At 42.3% G+C, this 25,253-nt stretch overlaps 2 protein-coding genes across 31 annotated transcripts in view; one reads left to right on the plus strand and one right to left on the minus strand.

Annotated features, from left to right (window-relative positions):
• Positions 1-13,197, plus strand: part of LOC135113605 (son of sevenless homolog 1-like) — a 54,522-nt gene extending 41,325 nt beyond the window's left edge. For both annotated transcript variants that reach the window (XM_064028918.1, XM_064028919.1), the window contains exons 23-27: positions 173-289; positions 7,201-7,453; positions 8,222-8,358; positions 9,202-9,559; positions 10,120-13,197. In XM_064028918.1, the coding sequence (XP_063884988.1) occupies positions 173-289; positions 7,201-7,453; positions 8,222-8,358; positions 9,202-9,559; positions 10,120-10,229 (975 nt within the window). In that variant the 3' untranslated portion in view covers positions 10,230-13,197. The remainder of the gene's footprint in view (positions 1-172; positions 290-7,200; positions 7,454-8,221; positions 8,359-9,201; positions 9,560-10,119) is intronic.
• Positions 13,198-13,646: 449 nt separating this feature from the next.
• Positions 13,647-22,718, minus strand: LOC135113606 (NF-kappa-B inhibitor-interacting Ras-like protein 2). 29 transcript variants are annotated; one of them, XM_064028940.1, is made up of 6 exons: positions 22,547-22,703; positions 18,931-19,072; positions 18,568-18,736; positions 16,350-16,457; positions 15,577-15,813; positions 13,647-15,190 (listed from the first exon to the last, which is right to left on the minus strand). In XM_064028940.1, the coding sequence occupies exons 3-6, from the start codon at positions 18,595-18,597 to the stop codon at positions 14,957-14,959; spliced, it is 609 nt and encodes a 202-aa protein (XP_063885010.1). In that variant the 5' UTR covers positions 18,598-18,736; positions 18,931-19,072; positions 22,547-22,703; the 3' UTR covers positions 13,647-14,956. The 29 variants fall into 29 exon arrangements, with proteins under 29 accessions (XP_063885010.1, XP_063885005.1, XP_063884993.1 ...); XM_064028935.1 differs by having other exon boundaries at positions 15,577-15,816; XM_064028923.1 differs by having other exon boundaries at positions 15,577-15,816; positions 18,463-18,736.
• Between the last annotated feature and the right edge of the window lie 2,535 nt (positions 22,719-25,253).

Genomic DNA, 25,253 nt, shown 5'->3' on the forward strand with positions numbered 1-25,253 from the left:
ATACAAACCTTGAAAACTCGTATACAAACTTTCAAAACTCGTATACCCTTCATGGTGTACCAACCACCACCACCACCACCACCACCATTCCTTCAACCCAATACCTCATCACATTATCTTAGCATGTACATCCAAACGCACCCCACAATAACCGCTCCCTCTCCCTCCACAGCACTTCCTGGAGACGCTGCAGCCCTTCGACACGGATGACGAGACCAGGATTGCCAACTATCTCTATGACAGATCCAAGGAGATCGAACCCAAGAACTGTAAGAAGCCGCCCATTAAGGTAACCACTGAGCCACGAGTACCTGCAGTGATGTGGAGTGTACAGAGGGTATTGGAAAGGTGTTGAAGAGTGTTACAAGGGTGTTTAGAATTTTAGAGTGGTGTTGAGTATTAGAAGGGTACTTTATAGTGTTGAAAAGGTGTAGAATATTATAGGAAGGGTGTTGAAGAGTGTTGGAATGGTGTTGAAGAGTGTTGCGGTGGTGTTGAGTATTGGAAGGGTGTTGAAGTATTCGAAAGATGCTGAATAATTATAGGAAGGGTATTTGAAGGTTTTTCAGTGCTCCAAGGATGTTAGCATAGGATCAGTGTTGAAAACCATTACAAGGATGTTGAGGTGTTGAAATGGTGCTTAAGAGTGTAGAAAGAGCATTTGAAGAGTGTTGAAAGGGTGTTGGAATGGTGTTGGAAGGTTACTGAAAAAGTGTTACAAGGGTGTTAAAGAGGATTAAAAAGACGTTTAAATGTTAGAGGGATGTCCAGGAGTGTTAAATGGTATTGAAATGGTGTTTTGGTATTGTGAAAAGGGTGTTTGTGTTGGAAGCATGTTGGAATGGTATTGAGATCCGGAAAATAGTGTTGAGAAATGTTGAAATAATATTAAAAAAGGGTGTTGTGGTATTGCATAGGATGTTAAAGTGTTCGAATGCTGCTGAGGAATGTTGAGACGGTATTAGGAAGTATTAAAAGGGTGAAGTCTGTAGATAATCACGTTTTAATGGTTCAGTAAGGTGTTAATGAGATTCGCCAGGTGTCAGTAGGGTGTCAGTAGAGGTGTTAATGAGGCAAGGTTAATTAGGTTCAAGTGGGGTGCTGTTGGTGTTCCTAAGGTGTTCACTGGGGTCCTGCAGGGGTGTTTACTGCATGGTTAATGGGGGACTTGATGGAATGCTGATGGGGCTGGAATGGGAGTGTCTGGAGGGCGCTGGAGGGGCCACTGGAATCTAAATTAGGGTCTTTTGGGTGTAGAAGAGGTATTGGAATCTGGAATCTACTGGGGTGTTGATGGGGGGACTGGAATCAGGAATGGGTGTACTGGGGGATGAAGAATACTGGAATCAGGAATGGATGTACTGGGCAGGAATCAGGAATGGGTGTGCTGGGGGATGAAGAATGCTGGAATCAGGAATGGGTGTACTGGGGGATGAAGAATGCTGGAATCAGGAATGGGTGTACTGGGGGATGAAAAACACTGGAATCAGGAATGGGTGTACTGGGGGATGAAAAACACTGGAATCAGGAATGGGTGTACTGGGGAATGGGGAATACTGGAATTAGGAATGGGTGTACTGGGGAATGGGGATATTTCCAGTCTGTGTAGTCTTCGTTTGCTTTTGTTTCTTTTGCCTCTCTCTCTCTCTCTCTCTCTCTCTCTCTCTCTCTCTCTCTCTCTCTCTCTCTCTCTCTCTCTCTCTCTCTCTCTCTCTCTCTCTCTCTCTCTCTCTCTCTCATTCCTCCTTTTCATCCCTTCCATCCCTCACTTTTTTCTTCCCATTTCTCTCCCTTTCCCTCTTTTCCATTCCTTCCTTTCCCCTTTCTCCTTGCCTTCTTTTTCTTTTCCTCTTCTTTCTCTTTTTCCTTTATTTCCCTCCCGATTCTCTCCTCCCTATTCTGTTTGCCTTTCGTTTATTCACCTTTTTCCCCCTATTTCCTTCTCTCCCTTCTCTATTCTCTCCACCTCATGAAAGCACTGGGGAAGAGAGGAGGAGGAGGAGGAGGAGGAGGAGGAGGAGGAGGAGGAGGAGGAGGAGGGGGTAAGCGGGGTGTGGAACGTGTCGAGAGAGAGAGAGAGAGAGAGAGAGAGAGAGAGAGAGAGAGAGAGAGAGTCTGTGGGAGCAGGCAGCTGTTGGATCAATGGGAAGCGGTAGTGAAATCTCCCCCCTCTCCCTCTCCCTCTCTCTCCCCGGCCCCGCCCCCATCCACACCCTCACCGCCACCCTCGCCCCCGCCCCTTCCCCGCCCACGCACCTCAATGAAGGCGGTTTTGTGAATGGGCCGCCTTGCTAGATTTTGGCCACCTCGTCCTCTTCTTCACCCACCTGTCCCCACCTGTCCTCCTCCTCCTCCTCCTCCTCCTCCTCCTCCTCCTGTCTATGTCTCTGTCTCCTCTTTCATCTCTGCTCCTCCATCTCTACATCTCCCTCTCTGCCTCCGTGTTCTTGTCTTCCTTTTCTCTCTGTCTCTCTTGTTTCCTCTCCCTCCCTCCTCCTTTCTTGTCTTCTTTTCTCTCTGTCTCTCTCTTGTTTCCTCTCCCTCCCTTCCTCCTTCTTTCCTTGTCTTCCTCCTCGCCTCTCCCTGTTTTCCTGTCTTCCTTTTCTCTCTGTATCGTGTTTCTTCGTATTTCTCCTCTCCTATCTCTGCTGTTTCCTCCTCCTCTTTCTTGTCTTCCTCCTTTTCCTCTCCCTTTCTGTCTTTGTTTTCTTGTCCTCCTTTTCTCTCTGTCTTTCGTGTTTCCTCTCCCTCCTTCACCATCTCTGCAATTTCCTCCTCCTCCTCCTCCACCTCCTCCTCCTCCCTTTCTGCCTCTTTCTCTATCTTCCTTTTCTCTCTGTCTCGTTATCTTATTCCACCTCTCCTATCTCTTCTGTTTCCTTGTCCTCCTCCTCTTCGTCTTTCTCTTCTCTGTTTCTCTATCTGTCTCCTCCATCCGTTTCCTTCTCTTCCTTTCTTTCGTGTGTTTTCTTAATGTTTCTCTCTCTTGTGTTTCCTCTTCTTCCTCTCTCTCGTTCCCTTCTCCTTCTCCTCTTTGTACTGTTTCCTCCTCTCCCTCTCACGGTTCCTCTTCTTTCTCTGTCCCTTCCTTTACTCTTTTCTTCTTCTTCTTCTTCTTCTTCTTCTTCTTCTTCTTCTTCTTCTTCTTCTTCTTCTTCTTCTTCTTCTTCTTCTTCTTCTTCTTCTTCTTCTTCTTCTTCTTCTTCTTCTTCTTCTTCTTCTTCTTCTTCTTCTTCTTCTTCTTCTTCTTCTTCTTCTTCTTCTTCTTCTTCTTCTTCTTCTTCTTCTTCTTCTTCTTCTTCCTTTCTTTTGTTTTCCCTTTGCGGTATTCACATCTCATCGTGTGTGTGTGTGTGTGTGTGTGTGTGTGTGTGTGTGTGTGTGTGTGTTAATGTAAAGGTGCACATTTACCTAGTTTTAGTACACAGGAGGGTGTGGGGGGGGGGAGTCTGAGCTATATTCGTGTGGTCTGTATATCTGTTATGTGTGTATGTGTGTATATATATGTATTCTATTCGCTCATTGGTTGATGTACACTTCTTGCCTTGTGTCGTTTAGTGTGTGTGTGTGTGTGTGTGTGTTGTATTTTTCCAGTGATTGATAAACACTCCTTGCCTCTCATCTAGTCCATACAGATATCTATATTTGTATGAGGGAAGGTGTGTGTGTGTGTGTGTGTGTGTGTGTGTGTGTGTGTGTGTGTGTGTGTGTGATGGCTGGACCTGAGGACTTGGTATTAAAGCTGCAATGACGGGCCGTGGTGATGATGGTGATAGTCATAATACTCATCATAATTCAACCAATAACAAACCATAACCCACAACACCCCCTCCCCTCCCCTCCTCCCCACACAACACAACACAACACAACACACACAAACCAAAACGGGATAGTACAATAGGTGAACAGTGACTAGTGACCAGATGCTTTGGACTAGAGAGAGGTACAGTGAGAGAGACATAGATACAGAGCACCCAGCCTCCCTACTCCTTACTAAGTACTTCGTCAGTTAAAGGTGAAAGCTGAACGTCTATTTTTAGCTCCGGTATCTGCAGTTTCCTTGCTTCACGTGTCTCGGCGGATAGAGCTACCCCCCGCTCCCTCCTCCCTCCTCCCTCCTCGCCCCTGCTCTCCCCTCTGCCTCCTCTCTTTCCTCTCTTTCCTCTCTCTCTCTCTCTCTCTCTCTCTCTCTCTGACGTTCGCTTTCCTCTTTTACCTCTCTTTTTCCTCCTTTTCTCTCATTTCTCTCTTCTCTTTTCTGTTCTCTTCTGGTGTTCTGTTATGTTCTGGTCTCTCTCTCTCTCTCTCTCTCTCTCTCTCTCTCTCTCTCTCTCTCTCTCTCTCTCTCTCTCTCTCTCTCTCTCTCTCAAGCATGTATTTTAACCCTCCCCCTTCTTAGAGTAATTTACAGGGTAGGTAATGTGTCTGTGATGAGAGAGAGAGAGAGAGAGAGAGAGAGAGAGAGAGAGAGAGAGAGAGAGAGAGAGAGAGAGAGAGTGCGGGGGACGAGGGGAAACTGGTTCTTGGTGGCGTGCGGCCTCGCTCAATGGCTGGCTGCAAGGGGATTGGCAGGCCCCTGGACCAATCACAGCCCGCGCTCAACACCCACACACTTGGCACCAACAAACACACGCACACACCCACTCTCTCTCTCTCTCTCTCTCTCTCTCTCTCTCTCTCTCTCTCTCTCTCTCTCTCTCTCTCTCTCTCTCCTTGCCAGACTTTCCTCGTCCTCCTCCTCCTCCTCCTCCTCCACACGTCTTTATCACATCTTTCTTTAAGATTCTCTACCTACCCTTGTGTAATTTTACCCTCTCTCTCTCTCTCTCTCTCTCTCTCTCTCTCTCTCTCTCTCTCTCTCTCTCTCTCTCTCTCTCTCTCTCTCTCTCTCTCTCTCTCTCTCTCTCTCTCTCTCTCTCTCTCTCTCTCTCTCTCTCTCTCTCTGCTACTGTCATATATGAACTAATATCATCAACCATCTCCAGTCTCTCTCTCTCTCTCTCTCTCTCTCTCTCTCTGCTACTGTCATATATGAACTAATATCATCAACCATCTCCAGTCTCTCTCTCTCTCTCTCTCTCTCTCTCTCTCTCTCTCTCTCTCTCTCTCTCTCTCTCTCTCTCTCTCTCTCTCTCTCTCTCTCTCTCTCTCTCTCTCTCTCTCTCTCGTCCATACCCGTTCCTCACGAGACAAACAGACACACACACACACACACACACACACACACACACACACACACACACACACACACACACACACACACACACACACACACACCACTACTACTACCAGAGGGTTAGGTGAGGAACGAGGTTAGGTTAGGTGGAGAAGAATGGTTAGGGTAGTGTGTTGATAGATTAGGTTAGGTTAGGTTAAGTTAGGTGAGAGGTGAACTAAGGTAAGATAAGGAGGATTTGAATGGTCAGAAGTGAGGGGGGGGGAGGTATGGTAAGGTAAAGAGGGATTGAATAGTCAGGGGGAGGAGGGAGGAATGGGTATGTGATGGTTAGGTGATGGGGGAGCTGGGATAAGGTATATGGGAGGTAAGGAGGAGAGGAGATATGTAATTTTTAGGGAAAGGGGTGAAATGGTGAGAGAAGAATGAAGGGGGGAAGGGAAATTGAATGGAGAATGGTCAAGGGGAGGGAGGAGGGGTGTATGTAATGGTAAGGGAAGGGAAGAGAAATAATGAGAGGAGATTGAAGGGAGATGTAATGTAAGGGAAGAATGGAGAAGGGTAAGACTATTGTAATGGTAAGGGGGGACTGAAGTGGTGAGAGGAGAATAAGTGGGTTGTGTAATGAAAGAGAAGAGAGAATGGGAAGTGTAGTGTAGTAGTAATGGGGGGACAGAGATGGGTTAGGAAATGGTAGAATTAGGCTTTAATTATTTGTTTCACTTAAGAGAAAAATGGGATTACTAAGTTCAACCTACATTTTTTTCCAATTTCCCATTTAATAATTAAACAGTGGGACATTACTTGTACTTTATTTACTTGTCATTACTTATTGTTACCCATGACTCAAAGAGCTGAAGTGTTCTACTGGCCACCAGTGGTTTCTGAATTAATATTTTGGTTGTATGCAGCTTCTTCCAATATTCTAAGTTCTTTCCTTCCTTCTTGCTATTTATTGTTAGCTCATGAGTCTTGAAAGAGTTGAGGTGGTGTTTTGGGCATTGACAGCTTTGGAGGTGGCTCATCTTTAAGTTTTGAGCAGCTTCTTGCAGTATTCTAATTTCTCCCATCAAGTAACAATAACCACTGAATATTATTTGGACTTTTCCTTTGTTAATATATATTGTTAGCTCCTGAGGCAGTTTGAAAGGGTGAAAGTGTTCTGTTGGGCATTGGTGGATTTCAGAATTGGTTTATCTTATTGCAGTATACTCACTTCCTCCTCCCTTTTCTCTAATGAATGATACCACAGGTGATGATAATGATTAATTTTATTTATTTTCTTTTTTTTCTTTTTTAAGTGGTTCATCTTTAGGTTATAAGCTTGCAATATATTCATTTACTCCTGTTCTTCCTAGTACTGCTACAAATGATGATAATGATTAAATGTGTATGTTGATTGGCATGTATTGAAAGTTCTCCCTGGTCAGTGTTTCCCCATAAACATTATATACACTCAGTGCCCCATCAGACAGTTCTCCACATGACAGGTTGGGCAAGGTTAGGTTATTTACCATGGGGGAGAATTATTCTGGGTGACATTTGAGGAATCTTCATTGGATAGAATTTACATTTCAGTGCTTACAGATAATATATGTAATGCTTCTATCTTGGTGTTCATATTATTGTTCTGGGAAAAAAATTTAAGAATATTTCAGCTGAGTGTTGTGTATGTTCTCATATCTGTATTACAGTATTATCAGAACAAACTGTCTTGTGATAGTGAATGATGAAAGACACTATTTTTACAGTGGTAGTTAAACTTGTTTGTATTTTTATTTATTTATTTTATTTATTAATTTTCATATTTTATTTTATTTTTCTGTGTGTGTGTGTGTGTGTGTGTGTGTGTGTGTGTGTGTGTGTGTGTGTGTGTGTGTGTGTGTGTGTGTGTGTTACTGTTGAAAGAGTGGTAATTGATTTGTATTTTACATCAAGTATCTTTAGTAACAGTTGCTATTACTATTGGCATGAGCTGTCAGTGGTGATGAGAGGCACCAACCTCACTCCTCCTTGTGTTGCAGGAGCGGCGGTGGCACAACAGCTACCTCAAGTCCCCTGGCATCAAGCCTCGCAACAAGGTGCCCAACCCCCTGCCCGGCATCTTCCTGCAGAGTGAGAGGGGACCCAAGCTGAATGAGGGGGCTGAAGGGGATGACATGACCACGCCCCCCACCCCCAACACTCCCAGCAGCCCCAGCCTCCCCCAGCACCACCAGGCACCCCACATCTCTGCTGACAATGCCGTCTTTGCCCCTGTGGAGCTTGGGACAGGAAGTGAGTGGCTGGATGCTGGAACATGGAAGTGGTGTTGTGCAGGGTGACTTGTAGATTGTGTCCTACCTAGAGTTTTCTGAGTCTGTAACTACAAATATTCCCACCACAGTAGCTAAGTTGTTCCTATTTGTCTTTAGTTTTCTGGTTCTGTAACTACGAGTGTTCCCACCATAGTATCTTAGAAGTTGTTGTTCCTATTTGTCTTGTTTTCTTGTTCTGTCACAGCTACAAACATTCCTGATGCTGCAGCAAAGATATGTTCCCTGTTACTACTACACACACACACATCAGTAAACACAAGGGAAGATGCATAAAGCCAGTAGGGCCATAGTGCCGCTAACAATATGATTGCAAAGCCCATTCCAGTAATCTACCTCTGTTTATGATCTAATTTCTTACTGTTTTTAAGTCTAATTTTATCATGTTTAAGCCAGTTACTTTTGCTCCTTTTTAGATTACTAACCCTAAGGATCTCTTCTGCATTACCCTTATTAGAACAGGAAGTTTTCACATAAATGCATAGAAGCGTAATGAAGTCTTGTATTGGGTGACTAACTGGTGCCAGAGAAAACTAAACAAATCTGAATATGGTACTCGTAGTTAAAACAATACAAAAGACATTGATAACAGAGCCGTATGATTTTTTTTTGTGTGTGTGTGTGTGTGTGTGTGTGTGTGTGTGTGTGTGTGTGTGTGTGTGTGTGTGTGTGTGTGTGTGTGTGTGTGTGTTGGAATAGAGTACTGACATGAGCCACTCCCTCCCTCCAGATGTGATGTCCAATGAGTACCGCTATGTCCCTCCTCAAGCCCCTCCACCACCTCCCGTGTCCTCCCAGGTGCCTCCTCCACCATTACCACCTCGGGCCCCCAAGAGGGAACCCTCTGTTGGCGACACCTCGCCCAAGGTAACTGCCTGGGACCTGCTGCTGATGGTTCTCTCTCTCTCTCTCTCTCTCTCTCTCTCTCTCTCTCTCTCTCTCTCTCTCTCTCTCTCTCTCTCTCTCTCTCTCTCTCTCTCTCTCTCTCTCTCTCTCTCTCTCTCTCTCTCTCTCTCTCTCTCTCTCTCTCTCTCTCTCTCTCTCTCTCTCTCTCTCTCTCTCTCTCTCTCTCTCTCTCTCTCTCTCTCTCTCTCTCTCTCTCTCTCTCTCTCCAGTGAATCTTATAAATTTATTGAAGCTTTTAATTTGTGTTTGCTGTAGTTTTATCCACCTTGCATCTCAAGAGTAATATGGTTATTTTAGGGATATCAGATTTCATGACAAACATCAAACATATGAACTGTCTTGTTTGTACTCTGTCAGAGACACATGAGAACCATTAACCCTGCCAGTCATTACAGGGAGAAAGCATTTGACTTTTCAAGTGTCTGCCCACTAGTAGTTAAGCAGGGGTGTATATATTATTCTGAATGAAGGATGTGTGAGTGAATAGGTTATCCAGTTCACTTTGCTGTCTTATCTCTAATGTAAATTAATTTTTATTCATTTATTTTTTTATTTATATATTTTTTTTTCAAGGCCAGATGCTATTGATGCATGCCTGTCATCCTGTGACTTTGCCTTTATTTGATTATTATTATTATTTTATTTTTCTTGGAGATCTGGTACTATTTATGCAAGCCTGTTATACCCTGCCTTTGCATTTTATTTATTTATTTATTTATTTTATTTTGTTTATATACAAGAACACGCATTACTTATGCAAACATGTTGTGCCACTCCTCATGAGTGTTGTGTCTCTTGCTGCAGGTGAAGCAGGCTCCTGATGCCCCAGAGTTGCCACCCCGGGATGTCTCGCCGCCCCCCATTCCGCCCCGAACGGCTACCCTGCCCCGGATGCACTCCTCCATGGGGCTGCAGCACGGCCCCGACCATCACCACCATGCACATGCATCGCTCATCCAGCCCCTCCACTCCATCAGCCTGCATCACCAGCTCCCCCACCACCATCACACTCACCACCATCGCATTCATCCCTCCTTCCTGGCCCCCCCTCCTCCCCCGCAGCAGTATCAGCTGGACCCCCCACCCCACCGTCGTAACAACTCCGTGGACCTGTCCTCCCCCACCCCCCTGGCTCGGAGACACACCAACGGGCCTCACGCAGGTAAGGACATGCCTCCCTTTATAAGACTGGCTGTACTTTGTCTGACATCAGTGTGGCATACTCCATTTCATTATTACTTGTGTTACTGTGTCTTGTCTCTTCTTTATTGTGTTCTTCCTCCTTTGAATCTGCTTAGCTGCTTGTGGTTCAAGTCGTGTCTTGCTGATTACATCTTTATTTTTTTATGAAATATCAGTAGTGATGACCAGATTTGGAACAGAGAACAGTTTTACAGTCACAGTTTGCTGTTCTGTAACTAATAATTTCAAGTTTCATAATGGCAAAATATCTTCTACCAAGGTTGAAGAATGTTTTTCATTACTGATAGAAGCTTTAATGCACACTGATCCATTTCTCTAAAAACTGATTTTGATACATCGTTTGGCATGGAAAGTCTGCTTTAGTGTGTAAAATTCTGACTAATCATGTGTATAGTTTTTTTTTTTTTTTCAGTCAGTTTTCTCAGTAGTCATGGAGTATTGCATTGTATGAAGAGGTCAGTTTTTAGGAGGTTGAGGAGGCAACCAGCAGGCTAGTAACAATGATGCATTCCTCTACAGGTTTGCCCGGGAGCAGTGATGGTGATGCAGGAGACCAGCCACCAACCCCTCCACCCCGATTGTCCTGCCGCCAGACCTTCTCTTTCACCTCCGACCCTCACCATTCATAGGCCCGCCAGTGCTCCTCTCTTAGTTATCCTCACCTTTATACTAGATATGATAGTTGGCTGCTAAGGAGCCCATCATATACCTAAGCTCTTGTTTAAAGCTCCAGGATATTTTGGAGCTTTTATGTTTTTGTCATGTGGTAGCAACCACATCCTCTTATTTTCTTCAGTTTTTTATTTTTATTTTTATTATATACATTGGTAAGAAGAAAGAGATAGTAAGGTGAAACCAGCAACACTCCAATACATCTTTAAAACAGAATGTAAGCGTTCCCAGTCAGTGATTGAGCAAATAATCTTGTCACTTCGCTGCTAAATTTATTCCTCTCAGTGTTTCTACATTTTGATACTTGAGTTGTTAGGCTGGCATGTATGACGAGTAAGGAAAGTGTGTGATGTCATGCAGCGTGAGAGAGAGGAAGTAAGAATAAGAGCAGAGTGGATGGAAGGGTGATGAGAGATCATGGTTGTTATTAGTGTGGTAGTATTTGGTAGTGAGGAAGAGTGCAGAGGTTACTGGTGTGTGGTGGAGGCTGGTGAGGGGAGGGGAGGGGAAGATGTGACATCCACCTTGGCTCACTTTTGAAATTAGGAATGACATTTTGGTTCTTTTTATACATATATTTTAAATAGTGTTATCTTTTATATGGGATGGTTCATGATGCCAGGATGATGTGGAGGTTGGAGTGAGTGGCCAGAAGACAGGCATGGCTTGCACTGATGGAGGGACAAAGGGTGATCAGCTTTTTCACTCATACATTTTTTAAGATGAAGGAATTTTTATCTGTAAACTTTAAACATTGAATGCATTCCGGTTTTTAAAAGGATGGATATGAAATTATTGTGTGTTCTTAAACTAGACTTCCAAAATGGCGTTAGATAAAAATGTGATGGGCATTCGTGTGGAGCCCATTTTACCTGGTTGAGGACGTATTTACGAATGTAGATAACCGAGGGATACTTGTTTGTTGGCATTAAATCCACTTAGTTCTTGTCTTGTCATAGATCGTGTAGAAATTTTTTGATGATAGTATTCTTGGAGGCATTTGGAGCAGAAGAGGCTGTCTGCACTGAGACAATTGTTTTGCATTTAAAGTGGTGTGTACAGCTTTACTCTCCTCACGGTGGAGCTGGAACTGGTGATGCACCAAGTTGGGTGTAGGAAGTCTGATGCAGAAAATGTTAGGCTGGTACTAATATTTGACTGGCAGGTATAAATTAGTTATTAACTTTCATTCTGATAAACAAAAGAAAAGATATTTTCATGCAGGGTTATGTTACAGAAAATTCAGATCACTTTAGTGTTATTGTGTTTGACAGTTTAATAGCGGAAGTCTGGCAGTTTTTTGCATGTGATGTGTGCGCATGTGTTTGTATATGTGCAGCGTCTGGAGAAGTGAACACCAATACCAGAAGTGAATACCAATATCAGAGGTGAAATGCATTATGATTTTCTTATCATAGTCTAGTACTTCTAGCTGCTGCTATGCTCGTTTGTAAGTAGACTAGGTTGTACGCAGTTGCTCAAAATATTTTCAACTTCATTAGGCTCCTTTATGATTGACACATTAATTGCATTCTTTCAAGAGGAAAGTGGGAACTTCACATTACATTTGCCATTTTGTTTTTATCAAGTCATGTTTTTATAGAGTCTATATTTTGTACTAAACATGTCTTATCATTTCCAGATAAAAACGGCAAAGTTATTTTTTCCAAACCAATATTTTGAGAGGCTTAAATATAACTTTGTAGTCCAAGCTGAAAGTGCCTAGTGTATTGAGCATTCCAACGAGCCATAGCACATGAACTACTAGGGTGTTCTGTTACTGTATCCACACACGCCACCTCGGCAAGTGTCTCGCCGACACAGTCACAAAGTGTGTAGCTTTTTGTTTATATTTATTAGATGTTTGCTAATTTCTTGTATACAACTTCATGTTCTATCACAGTTTCATGCAAACTTTGGATGTATAAAGATTTTCCATATTCCACATTACTTGAGTAAGTTCTGTCATGAAGGACAGAGTAATGTGACTTGGCTTGCATGATGATGTGGTCATTTACACCTTCTTGTCTTCTATTAGACTGGGTCGTTTCATAATTGCAGTTCTTGCTTTTAAAGCTATGCCTGATTTGTGATAATATTAAATAAGAGAATATGTTAACTCATTAGACTATTCAGGTGGGAAGTAGGTGAGTGATGCAGTTTCCCTTTGAGAAACTCTACTATACATCATCTAGTCAGGGCAAATGGCAGTGGGAGGCTAAGGCTGGGTCCACAAGCATTTTAGGGATTACTGGTGCTCAGCCATTATCATCTCTGATTTTTTTCAGCAAATACCTGCTCCAAGCTTGCACACTCAGTATTACATAGGTCTGGAGTACTGACTGGTCAAGACCACTCTTGATGAAGGCTTGTGCTTTTGTTGACACTTGTGAATGTTTTCAGTACTTGGATAAATTTTATCTAAGACCAAATGTTTGATAACTGAGGTAGCAATGGAGACAAGAGATTATATCTGTGATGTCTTTGGGGGTAGACTACCGGCAAGTAGGACTGATGGCCCAAGTCTTGTTTGTGCATGGGGCAGTTCGTTCAAAAGTCTAGCCATTAACAAATTATTACCCAACATAGATCATCAGTACTTTGTAAAATTTCTAGGGAAAAAACATGGGCTACACTGTACTATTCTTGTCTTTTAATACTTATCTGAGTAAGACATTCATTCCAAGTGCAGTGTGGCCTTGAGTCTGACCCAAGAAGTTAATGTTTTTAGTAATGGGACACACTAGCTGGGTCCCACACGCACAAGCCAGGGTTGCCCCCATCAAGCTAACAATTCCATGCTGTGTAAAGATTCCTATTGCATCTTGTTACAAAAGACAGCGAAATAGTTTGTAGCAAGATTGTGTACATATTTATATATTTGTTAACAATAAGTCCTATAACATCAAATTAGTCAGAGATAAAGTGCTTTTTCATTGTCCTTTTGTTACTGAAGCTTTTCAGAACTTAGGTAAGTGTGTACTTGGTTTTGTAACTTGTCAGATAATGCTCATGATGCTGAGAACACTGATGCACAATTTAAAAACTAGGCAGGAAAATTTGTACCGATTTGTGGTCATATGAATTTTTGTGCGGACTGATTCCCTTTAATGGGTGTCTCAGCTTGGTGTATGGACAGCTATATTTTTTTACCAGTGAGGGCATGATACCACACCTAAGACTAAAAAACTGAGGAGAGTCCCCAACTCCATCACTCCCTTTCAGTTACCTTTTATAATCTACAGGGAATAATTGCTCCCTTTACCCACTTAACCCAGTGATAATTAAGTGTTTACTATCTGAAATCTCAACACTCCTCCATGTCACCCTGTACCTCTTTCAACAAAACCACTCAAATGTATTAAAAATTCACAGAAATTTTCACATTTATTAGCTACAACAGACCAAAAAGGTTACAATAAAATTGTCCCCTTTGAGAAAAGGAAATTATTTTATATTAGCTAAAATGTCCATGTTAAATACAAAATGGGTCAAGTATCCTTTATCTCAGGACTAATAATGTGTCTGCCAGGTACTGGTGGGGGAATTGAAAGCTATTCCACAAATTATGACAGCAATGTTGTCAATGGTTGGTTTTGATTGGTCAAACTTCACACAGACCAACAGGATTACCTTGTTATTACTTTCAAATTATATATAAAGGTTACTTGATGAAAGAATCGATTCCATTCTACCCAAGAAGATGAGGCCCTAGGAATGTAAAGGTTGCTGACTGGCCTGCTTGGGGGACCTGCAGACGCAGTACAGTTGCACGAAGGATTTCTGACATCTAAGTCTACAGGGATCTCAGTACAATCTGAACATTCTCTTAGGTAGATGCTGGCTTCCAGCAATATATGTGGGCACCTACAATAATTTGATGAGCACATTTTCTTTCTTAGAGGGTATGTATATATGTTTGTTGATATATAGCACCCTAATTTCTTTCACAATGATATATTAAATAATTTTTAGTTAACACTAAAATTTATCCACTATATAGGTACTAAATCTTCTGCCTAAACTTCCACATTACTAATCTCTTCTCAGGGAAGAGTGCCCTGTGTTTATGACAACTGAATAATACAGCTTTACCTTTTATATGGAGTTTTGTGGCAGAATGTGGATGACTTGTGCATTTATCATCAAAAGTGGCACCTTAATAAAATTTGGCAACTTTACTGATTTGGTCATAAATTTTTACAATACTTAAAAGTACTTAGTAGGGAGGAACCTGTGTAAAAATAAATAAGTCAACTTGTACTATGTGGTCAGATCATCCACTGCAAAGGCACATCACCTATAATTTCACATTTTGGAATGCAACAGTGGCAGCAGACTAGTGTTGCCAATAACAACCACTTGTTACCAAAGACAAGATACTGACAAGCTACAACCCTAAATCCCTCAAGGATGATGAATGGCAATATTGCTGTACTGTACATGCTTGCAGTGTCTGTCCTTGATTTATCCATCACTCATAATTCTTCAACTTGATAATTACAAACAAGATACCACCAATAACATAATACCCAATTTCCCTGGAAATGAAGAAGTATTTTGGAGGATAAAGCAAGTATTATAAATTACAAGGAGAAAAATATGACCTGCACGAAATTTAAATTGAAATAACCAAGTCCAAATGATCCCTGAAGGCCGCATGTCCCTCACTTCCATGGCTGCCTCAGTCCTTGTTCTTGCGGCCCATATGAAGCTGAGGGAAGGAGGTCTTGTTGGGCTGCGGGTTGAGACGGGAGGCAAGGTTCATGAACGGCTCCAGCAGCAGGTTGCGGTCCACTGTGTTTACCTGCCACACCCTCAGCCGCTCCCCCGCTGCCCACCGCTCAGCTGTTGCTTCATCCACCCCGCCGCTGCTGCCTGCCAGGTCACTCTTGTTGCCCAGGATGATGATGGGGACCTGCAGGGGTGGTTTGCTTCAGGGCTCATAAGGATCATTAAATCACTGTGGCCCTAACAACAAAAGAGGTCTGCTTCATTCTTTTGGTTCATCTCAATGGAACGTGGAGCATTACAGGTAAGCCAGAGAGGGACTGGGGAGCATTATAGGTAAGCCACATTAAAATGAATTCACAGAGACATCAGCAACCCCTCCTTGGTGTGCTTATGGTTCTCAGGATGTGGCTGACAACAGACAACAACAGCCCTTCCACATAATTGGATTCAATTTCTCTATGCTTCTGTGCCATGTTATTGATGAGGCTAAGCACCTAGTGTTTTCTCTTATAACATTTTGATATGAAGTTAATACATCTTTGTAAGGAAGAACAAGAGAAAATATCTTACATCTTTCTTCTCCTTGTGGCGGTCTATGTCCTTCTTCATGTCAGTGAGGAGCTGGAAGGAGAGGCTGTCTGTAACACTGTACACCAGCACGTAGCCATCAGCCAGGGCGTGGTAGTGCTGCGGCAGGTTGCGGTGCTGGGCATCCAGACCTGCTGTGTCATAGAACCGCAGCTTCTCCCGTGTCCCTCGCTCCGTCTCCACAATGCCCACATAGGTGTCCTCCACCGTGGGGATGTACTGCTGTGGCAGAGAAGAATGCCTCAACCTCATACCTTGACAAGCTTTTCTGATTTTAACATTTACTTTCAATGTTTGCAGAGGATGAACAGTTTCACTCACTACCCACTATTCTCACTCACATTACCAAGAACAATATATGTAGCACTCACTAATAAGTTAATTATCATATGCTAAACTTCCCAATAAGCTTCTTTCTGTTTCCTTTCGTTTCCTTTAGTTTTTATTTCACTTGACATCCCATCCATGGACATGTCCCATGCACAGTTACACAACATTTTCATGAGGTACACTAACCCTGTCATACCTCTGCATTTACTCACAAGCACTGGGGTTCCTACAGAATGCCTTGCTGAGTCACACACTTTAGACATCTAATTTGGTACTTCTGTTATTTCTGTACTTGTATTTTTAAGATCCACTTGGAGAGTTTCTAACAAGCTAATATGTGATTACTTACAAACACAACTCTATAATACTTAAGGATAAGAATGCAAGGAGTCATTGTGAATGGGACCATGTCTAGTCATCCTCACCTTTTCAGCTGTTGAGTTTGCATAGATGGCCTTCTCAAGTATGGAGGTCTTGCCACACTGTCGGGCCCCCGCCACCACCACACGACTGGTGCGCCCCATCACATTTCTCTGGGGACGGACCGGTATGTCAACAAAGAGTGGCAAGCAAGACAAGAATCTGGCAGATATTGTCATGACCAAAACTCTTAAGTGTATAAGTATACTGGCAGATGTCTTCATGCATATTGTAGCTGCAATGATGTAAGCCTCGGGTGATGTCTAAAAACTATGTCTGCTGCTCCTCATACTTCAGCCAAACAAGATATGCACATGCTGCAGGATAAATGACCATAAGTAACTCTGCATCAACACAAGTACATGGTGGATGTGTCTGCTGGACTGTCAGTGACCAACAGCTGGCCTAGAGTGGAGGCTCAAGCATCTCCACTTCTCCTCCACTGGATATCCTTCACAGTGATCATAGAGAACCAAATCTTGTTCATTACTGGAATCAACACCAATCACAAAGTTACTGTAGATGTAGTGGTACCTCTACATTGCATTAGCAATCACCATGGATTACTGCAAACAATTAAATGACATCAAATTAAATGCAGGAGTCATTAACTATCTCACCAACAGTCTGCATTCTTTCAAAGTGCATGTCATAACAATGCTGGCTGTGGCTGACCCATTAATACACATTCAGGAAGCAGAATGAACTGCCTTGAGAAACATGATTAGGGTTAAATACCTACACACAACAAAAAATATGCAGTAAAAATAAGTTTTGGAGTGTTGAAGAACATTCAGGCTGAGGTTGACTCTTTTAAACATCATCTAACATTTGTTTAAAAAGAAAAAAAAAATTGTAATAATAAATAAATAAAAAAATCTGGTCAAGATGATTCAGTGATGTGATGGAAGATAAAAGTAAAAGAAAGTTTATAAAAATTTAAAGAGTTTTGGTATGTTTAGTGAGGGGAGGGAACTAAATTACAGTCATGAGATGCAGCAGGACAATTAAGATGACCTCCACTTGGGTCATGGTGGTCATCATGGCTCAAGTGGTGTGGTCATGTGCCTTGAGTGTGCTCAAACATTTAGATCAGCTTCTCATATTATGGTCACAGTACATGGAAAAACAGATGGTTCTGGCACCCTGAGTGAATGGGTTAGAGTGTGATGATGAGAAAGGGCAGCACAGATGCTGGAAGTGTGAGAGGTTGGCTTCCTGTAAAGTAGGAGGTCAGGGAGCCTAACTTTGCAAGAGGATTCAAGTATGTAAGGATGTGGTACAGGGCAGCTACAAATGGTGACCTCTGTGGGGGAGTTCCCCTTGAGGAAAGAGTGTGCTGAGGGTATTCTTAGATGAAGATGTGAAGCCTTTAAGAAGTCACATAAGGCTTCACCGTGTCAAGCCTCACAGCCTCTGCCTATCATCAACACTCGTCATGGCTCAGACCGTAAGGTACAATAAGAGGTAAAATCTAGAGTAACATGCTTTACAAAGGTTCAAATATAATAATAGGTATTAAATGTATCATATATAAAAATAACAACTTACTCCAACACAGATGTGACAGCATTAATCATTCATAAGCTTTGTCTACATAAATCAACAAAAACTGCCTGTGACTTCCACTGTGGCAGCCACTGGGGCGGGAAGGGCAATGCCTCTGCTGGGCATGACAAGCGCATGAGCAGCAGGAGCAGCAGCCTCAGCAGGTCCCCGCAGCAGTGGCAGGGAGGAGGCACCACATGGGACGAGGGGCACAACTACACAAGGCAAAAAAAAAAAAAACACAAGTCTCCCGGTAAACTCTGACTCCGCCTGCCATTCACGAGTCCTTTGCGACACAACAGCGCCGTGAGTGAGTGTTAGTGAACAGTAACCAGCACATTTACTATCTAAGATCTTGACACTTCCAGAGAGGACACTTGGTAAATTGCAGGTACGTAGGTGGTGTGAGTAGGGGAGGAAAGGAGGGTAGACTTAGAGAGAGAGAGAGAGACTGAGAGAAATTGCAAAAATATGACGGGACAAACTAAGCCAGACTTGCAGGACAAGCTTATGAGGAGGGCACAGATAAGCATGGGTGAGAGAGAGGGATTTGGGGTGGGAGGGGCGTACCTGACCCACCACAGCACCCACGAGTCCACCATCAAGCATCCCCCGCCAGCTCCCCAGCACCCCACAGTCCACGCAGTGTTCCCGGCTCCTCCACGCCTCTTTCACCTGTTTTTCCTCCCGAGGTTTCCTAAACATCCCCCAGCAAGTGGCCCTCTCTCGGCTACACTGGAGGGGGGGAAGACATGGGTTCTCTCCCCACCTACAACACTACACAAGCACAAGCTACAGGGGCCAGGGAACAAGGGGCCGGAGGGGGCAGTGTCCAGGCTGGGTTCTGAAATAAAGTCTTATAATATGGCTTCTTTCACACAGCAAATGAAGTACATCATTGCCTTGTGCTTATACTCACTCACACACACACACACACACACACACACATGTGCACTCACACTCACACACACACACACACACACACAAATGCAATTTTATATCAGTGATGCATGAACATTCCGTTTTATACAAACCTACAATCCTGTTCTCTGTTGGTGACTGTTTGTCTGTCAGTGTGTCCGTCTTTCCCGCAGTGTCTGTGGCTGTCAAGGGAGGTGGTGGAAGGCAGTACAGTACATCACAGTCTCTTACTACAGGACAAGGCAGTACACAAGCCAACCTGGGTTTAACAAATAGGTAAGATAAAGTTTCTTAAGGTACCTGTCTCCTCCAGAAGTGAGGGTTGGTGTTCCCTACCACACCGTGTGCCTCCGAGCATCACCTGCTGCTCAGAGCACGTCACCACACAGAGAAGGTACTGCACCATGAATGTTACATGATACTGTATGATAACTTCCTAAATGCAAACAAAATTTTAGTGACTAAATGTAATAAGTTTATGTAAATTACAACACAGTTTACATTGTTTATCTCTGATGCTTGGTTGGTTACTTTTTTTAATGTTTTCTACTGATCCAAGGTTAGAAAATTGCATTGTTGTGTATAGTTTGTATGTAGAACTACCCTCCATGTATTTTTTTTTTTGGTGTGTGTGTGTGTGTGTGTGTGTGTGTGTGTGTGTGTGTGTGTGTGTGTGTGTGTGTGTGTGTGTGTGTGTGTGTGTGTGTGTGTGTGTGTGCATGTGTGTGTACGTGCGTGCATGCGTGTGTGTGTGTGAGTGTGTGTGTGTGTGTGTGTGTGTCACAAACATTCATGGAAGTTCACCACTAGTGGAAGTGTTTGTCTTCCATCAGTAAAAGGGAAAGAATTTAACTCATAACTAATCAAAGTCTATCAGAAAAACAGTTTCATCTTGTAATCAGCAGGATGCAGTCACCCAAAAATTTACCAGCAAAGGTTGTCAGTGGAGAGACACCTTGGGATAGAAAATCAATGCTAATGTGGCAGTGCTCCTCAACAAAAAGGGAAGGAGGCTGAAAGAGAAGACATGACACACCAGCACCAAGAAAATAAACCATCACATCCACTGATCCTCTTTTTAATCAATGTAAAATTCTTTAATATTAATCAAAACCCTTTAAATAATCACAGCTGAAATAAACACTGCTTACGAGCCATTTCACTCTTTACAAACATGACATGGTGGTTACATACATAACTAACTATACACATTTATCTATCTATCTATATACCAGGCTGGCAATCCCACACACACACACACACACACACACACACACACACACATCATTTACACTCTAAACTCCATACGTCAACAATGGAAAGTGACAGTCTTGTGGACTACCCTATTACACCCCAAGAACTTATTTCTCTAAGCTATGTACTTATAAAATAAAAATATATTGGCTATCTGGAATCTTCATGCTTCAGTATCATAAGGAGCTAAGCACTGGCTTCCTAACCTACTACTATAAACACTATCATCCAATAAGTCTTATGAACACACACTTCCTAAGGAAATTTAAAAACACTTCCACCCTGACAGCTCTATATAAACATCTCCCTTTTCTTTTTTTGCATATGGAATTAGCCAACCATTGTGGTAGTTTTTCTGTTGTTCTCTAGGATTCTGATGGTTGAAAGGTGCAACAGTGACTGATAAAGGAAAGAAGACCCTTATCAAGTAAGAAATCAAGGTAAGAAAACCAGAGGATCAGTAGAACCTGAGGAAGTCCTGGCCTATGAGGAAATTACTGGATGGAGTTGACATAGGAGACAACCCTTAAGAGGGGTGGTAATGCAACCCAAGATGGAGGACCAGATAGGGTGCTTGTCACACCACCAGGGTCAGGACTGCTGGGGGTGGATGGAATGCAGCCTGAAGTTGCCCAGAGGGTCAGGTCCCAAAAGGAAGCACAACAGCACAGTAAAAAAAAAAAAAAAAAAAAAAAAGGCTCTGAAGGTTGGGAACAGAAGGAGAAAAAGGACCTTCAAAAACCTGGAGGAGAGAAAGAATAAGGGATAGCAACCCAAAACCTGTCAATATCTATTGAAAAAACTATCAAATGTAAAGGAAAGTGGTATGGAGAGAGGAGATTTTCTAGCACTCAAGGGATGAGCCACATATCACAGTTTTGTTTTGAAACACCTTTTTTCGTACCACCCTATTATTCAAATAACATGTGCCTTAACTAGTGAGAATCCATGTTCAGGGTTAATCTACGAGTGGATTATCCATGATATGTTAATGGGAACAAACCAAGAAGAGTTTAGGATAGGTAGAATACCAAAAAGGAGAAGGAAAGACAAAAAAAAGGAATATTAAAACCCATGGAGGGAGAGACAGCCAATCAGAACAATGGCACATCATGCTGACCAGCAAAAGAGGAAGAGACATGATGCTGTGGTTCCCCTAGAGTCTTTGTTCTTTCCGGTTCCCTCAGTTGTAGAGGCAAGACCTGCACCTCTACTCTGTGTCTCAACACCACATGGAAGCCTCACCCTGTGCCCACCAACCCCTGCAGGACACGGAGAGTCAAGCAGCCAGGGGCAGTGTGCCGTGTAGCTGCCTACTGGAATGCTGCCTGCCATCTCACTTACCAGGGAACTATGCAGTCATGCTGCCTGCCATCTCCCTCGCCATCCACCACCATCCTCATCCCACCAAGAAAGCAGATAAGCTTCCTGGATGTCCCTCTCCCACTATGGAGATTCTAGACTCCCTCTTCTGGTCATTACCCATTACAGGGAGGAACAGAATTGGCCACACCTCTTTATCCTGGCAGTTAGAGCTTCACATGGGAAAAGTTTCATTTTTCATTTGTATGCTTTTACTTATGAAGCTGTAAATTCATAAAGTTGTTATCAACTTAACTTCTCACCATCTTGAACACTCCAATTTTGGTTTGGTTTAGTTGTTTTTGCGTTTTGTTCTTACTTTTATTTGTTCAGTTGTCACTGATTTATTAATTGTTTTTATTCTCAAATATGTGACTGGTGTTATCAACACAATATGAACACAGTAAGTAGGTAAGCAAGGAAACTCCCAATCAAGGCCTGTCAAACACAAATCCAATACAGGAGCTTGGAAATAATAAGTAAATAAGGAAGTAAAAAAAAAAAAAATGTCAAACACAAATCCAATACAGGAGCTTGGAAATAATAAGTAAATAAGGAGGTAAAAAAAAAATTAACTGATTGTATTCACTGGTTCTCTGAAAAGCACATCACTCAGTCTACTCTGGCAAACCCTTAACTATACTTCCTGTGGACTGGCGTATCTGCAGACTTGAACTACCCCAACCTGGTGAGTGAATGACAGGCCTCTCAAATATCCATCTAAACGCGAGCCCCGGAGAAACAGTAATGAATAAGTAGGAAGGGTAGTAGTAAGAGGGACAAGAGTAAATAAGTATGTAAATAATTAAGAAAAATCCTAATTCAAACTTGTCTATCATCTAAATACAAGAGCTCAGGAGGAAGTGTCATTGCTCCCCAGGTAAGACGAGGTACTGTACAGCCAGGTAAATCTCCAGCAGTCCTTCACAGCCTCCTTCACCACACTCACGGCCAGCCAAATTAGATGCCCTAGTCTTCCACAGCATTCCTCATCACACTAATAACAGCCATACATTCATAACACATAACGTCCTGCCAGATTAGGTGCCCCGTTACTGTCACAGCCTCCCTCACCACACCCACACAGCCACTCTCATATCTCAGGCTCTTCCCTCACCATATAACGAGGCTCTGAGGAGGAATCTGAAGGCCCCACACAGGTCACATCCTCGTCGAGTCTCTGCTGAGTCTGTGTGAGGGAGGGAGGGGGTGAGAACGAGAGTGAGGGAGTCTGTCAGAAATTACGTCATTGATAACTTGTTTTAAGGGAGACTTGTTTGTTAATGTGCGGCTTTTGTTTATTGTGCGTATTGATTTGTGTGCTTTATTCAGTCCTAAGTATATTTTTATCGGTATAATGAGTCAGTATGGAAGAAAATTGTGTTAAAAGATAAGTGGTTTCAAGGGATATTCGTGTATATTCGAGGCCTTTCTTATATTAATATATTCTGAAACACTTCGCCGCACCTTCACTGCTTCCAATAGGCTCTACTTAAAATTACACTAATTTCCAAGAGTGTTTTTATGGTCCTAGTGACAGATCAATAAGATTTCTACATTATTAATAGGAGAAATAGCCTTGAAAACTCGGCTAGTTATCTATGTGGCTTTTGAAAATAGCCGTACTGAGAGAGCAAAGAGTTTCAGAATACAGGCCATAATTATGTGCATTGACTTTTTTGTGTCTTTACCTAATTTTATTCCTATCGTTTCTTTTTTTCTGTCTAATGAGCAAGTCTGGGTGAGTGGGTCTTCCAGAAAATTACATCTTTGACAACTAATTTAAAGAGAAACTCGCGTATTGTTGTGACCTTTTCCTTCATTACACTCATTAATTTTTTGGTGTGTCTTCATCTTATTTTATCTCTATTGTGCCTTATTTTCCTCTAAGTGAGGGAATCTGGCAGGAAAATACATATCTCTCCTGGTTTCCATTAGTTGCTTTTAAAGGTTGCTGAGACGTGACGCAATATTTCCAGTCTTACAGATAATCTACCTCTGGAATCTTGAAAGCACCCTTGAAAATGCGTAAAGATTCCCCCCTTAAATTTGTTGATGGAGTCTTGAAACCACCCTGGAAAATGTGTATAATTTCTGGTAGAGCTTCATAAACGTGCAGTTGTTGATATGCTTCGTAAAATGAGGAGAGAGAGAGAGAGAGAGAGAGAGAGAGAGAGAGAGACTGTACATAAGCAATTATATCTTTCCCCACACACACACACACACACACACACATACGTACGTTTCCCTAAGGGCATTCCATCAGTGTGACGTAATGGGATTAACTTAACTCATCCCCAAAACTCCCACAAACTGACTAACTTCTTCCTCTTCTTTGTCATCTACTAGGTAGTTACCCTGTGACACAAGTTAGGGAGGTGAAGAGAGAGAGAGAGGTGAGATGAAGTGAGAATATTCCTATGTATTTTCTGTCATAGCACCTCATATCACCTTTTGTCTCCCCTGAACCTCTAAAAATATCAACATTTAGACAAGTTAGGGAGGTGAAGAGAGAGAGAGAGGTGAGATGAAGTGACATTATTCCTGTCTCTCTCGCAGCTTAAACTTTCAAAAATATTTATAATGAGAAATGTAGACAAGTTAGAGAGGTATAGAGAGAGAGAGGTGAGATGAAATGAGATTATTCTTTTGTTTCTTGCCTAACACCTTTCTCTCTCTCCTTCTCTTGGCCTCTGCCTCCTCAAAAACAGCCTATATAAATGAACTGGTGATGGTACAGGCCTATAATACCTTGTAACAACATTTCATCATAAAATCTGCCAATGCTGGTTGAATTATAATCAGTCATTCCTCATGCTAACCTTGTTATTATTATTATTATTATTATTATTATTATTATTATCATGTCATGCAGAATATCATGGTGTTTTGGTTGCAAGAGTCCACGTAAATATAGATTGAGCCATCGTATTCATGTTTTTCATTGTGTGGTGTTGTAAATATACTTTATCTGTAAATAAAAAATGTATCCTATGACATTTGTTTATTTTATTATATGTGTGTTAGGTTAGGTTAGCATAGTCTATATACAAGCTCTTGGCAGTGCATATATATCACAGACACATTGTTAGTAAATCAATTTGAAGTAGAACCAATTGTTGTGTGTGTGTTAAGTTAGCCAATCACACCCTTATCTTAGAAATATTCCTTTGTATATGCTTATGTACCACAGCCAGATACACACTGATTAGGGAGGTGGATGGAATAGTGGTGAAACACTGAATATACTGCTTGACTCTTGCATTGGGGAGGTGGACAGAATAGTGGTGAAAGAGTGAATATACTGGTTGACTCTTGCATTGGGGAGGTGGATGGAATAGTGGTGAAACACTGAATATACTGCTTCACTCTTGCATTGGGGAGGTGGACAGAATAGTGGTGAAAGAGTGAATATACTGGTTGACTCTTGCATTGGGGAGGTGGACAGAATAGTGGTGAAAGAGTGAATATACTGGTTGACTCTTGTATTGGGGAGGTGGACAGAATAGTGGTGAAAGAGTGAATATACTGGTTAACTCTTGCATTGGGGAGGTGGACAGAATAGTGGTGAAAGAGTGAATATACTGGTTGACTCTTGCATTGGGGAGGTGGACAGAATAGGAGATGAAGGAGTGAAGATATTGGTTAACTCGTTTTCTATGATTTTATTGGAGTTTTCATTAATTTATGGTTTAATTGTGAGTGATAGGCTAACCCTTTAACTCTTTCAGTCTTCAGTATCATTATAAACAGTCTACTGTGTCTTTCATAATTTCTAATTAATTTTAAGGTTCGCTTATAAACTCAGTCCTCTCGTTTTCTAT

Source organism: Scylla paramamosain, chromosome 26 (genome assembly GCF_035594125.1).
Source record: "Scylla paramamosain isolate STU-SP2022 chromosome 26, ASM3559412v1, whole genome shotgun sequence".
In the NCBI taxonomy this organism is placed as follows: Eukaryota; Metazoa; Arthropoda; class Malacostraca; order Decapoda; family Portunidae; genus Scylla; species Scylla paramamosain.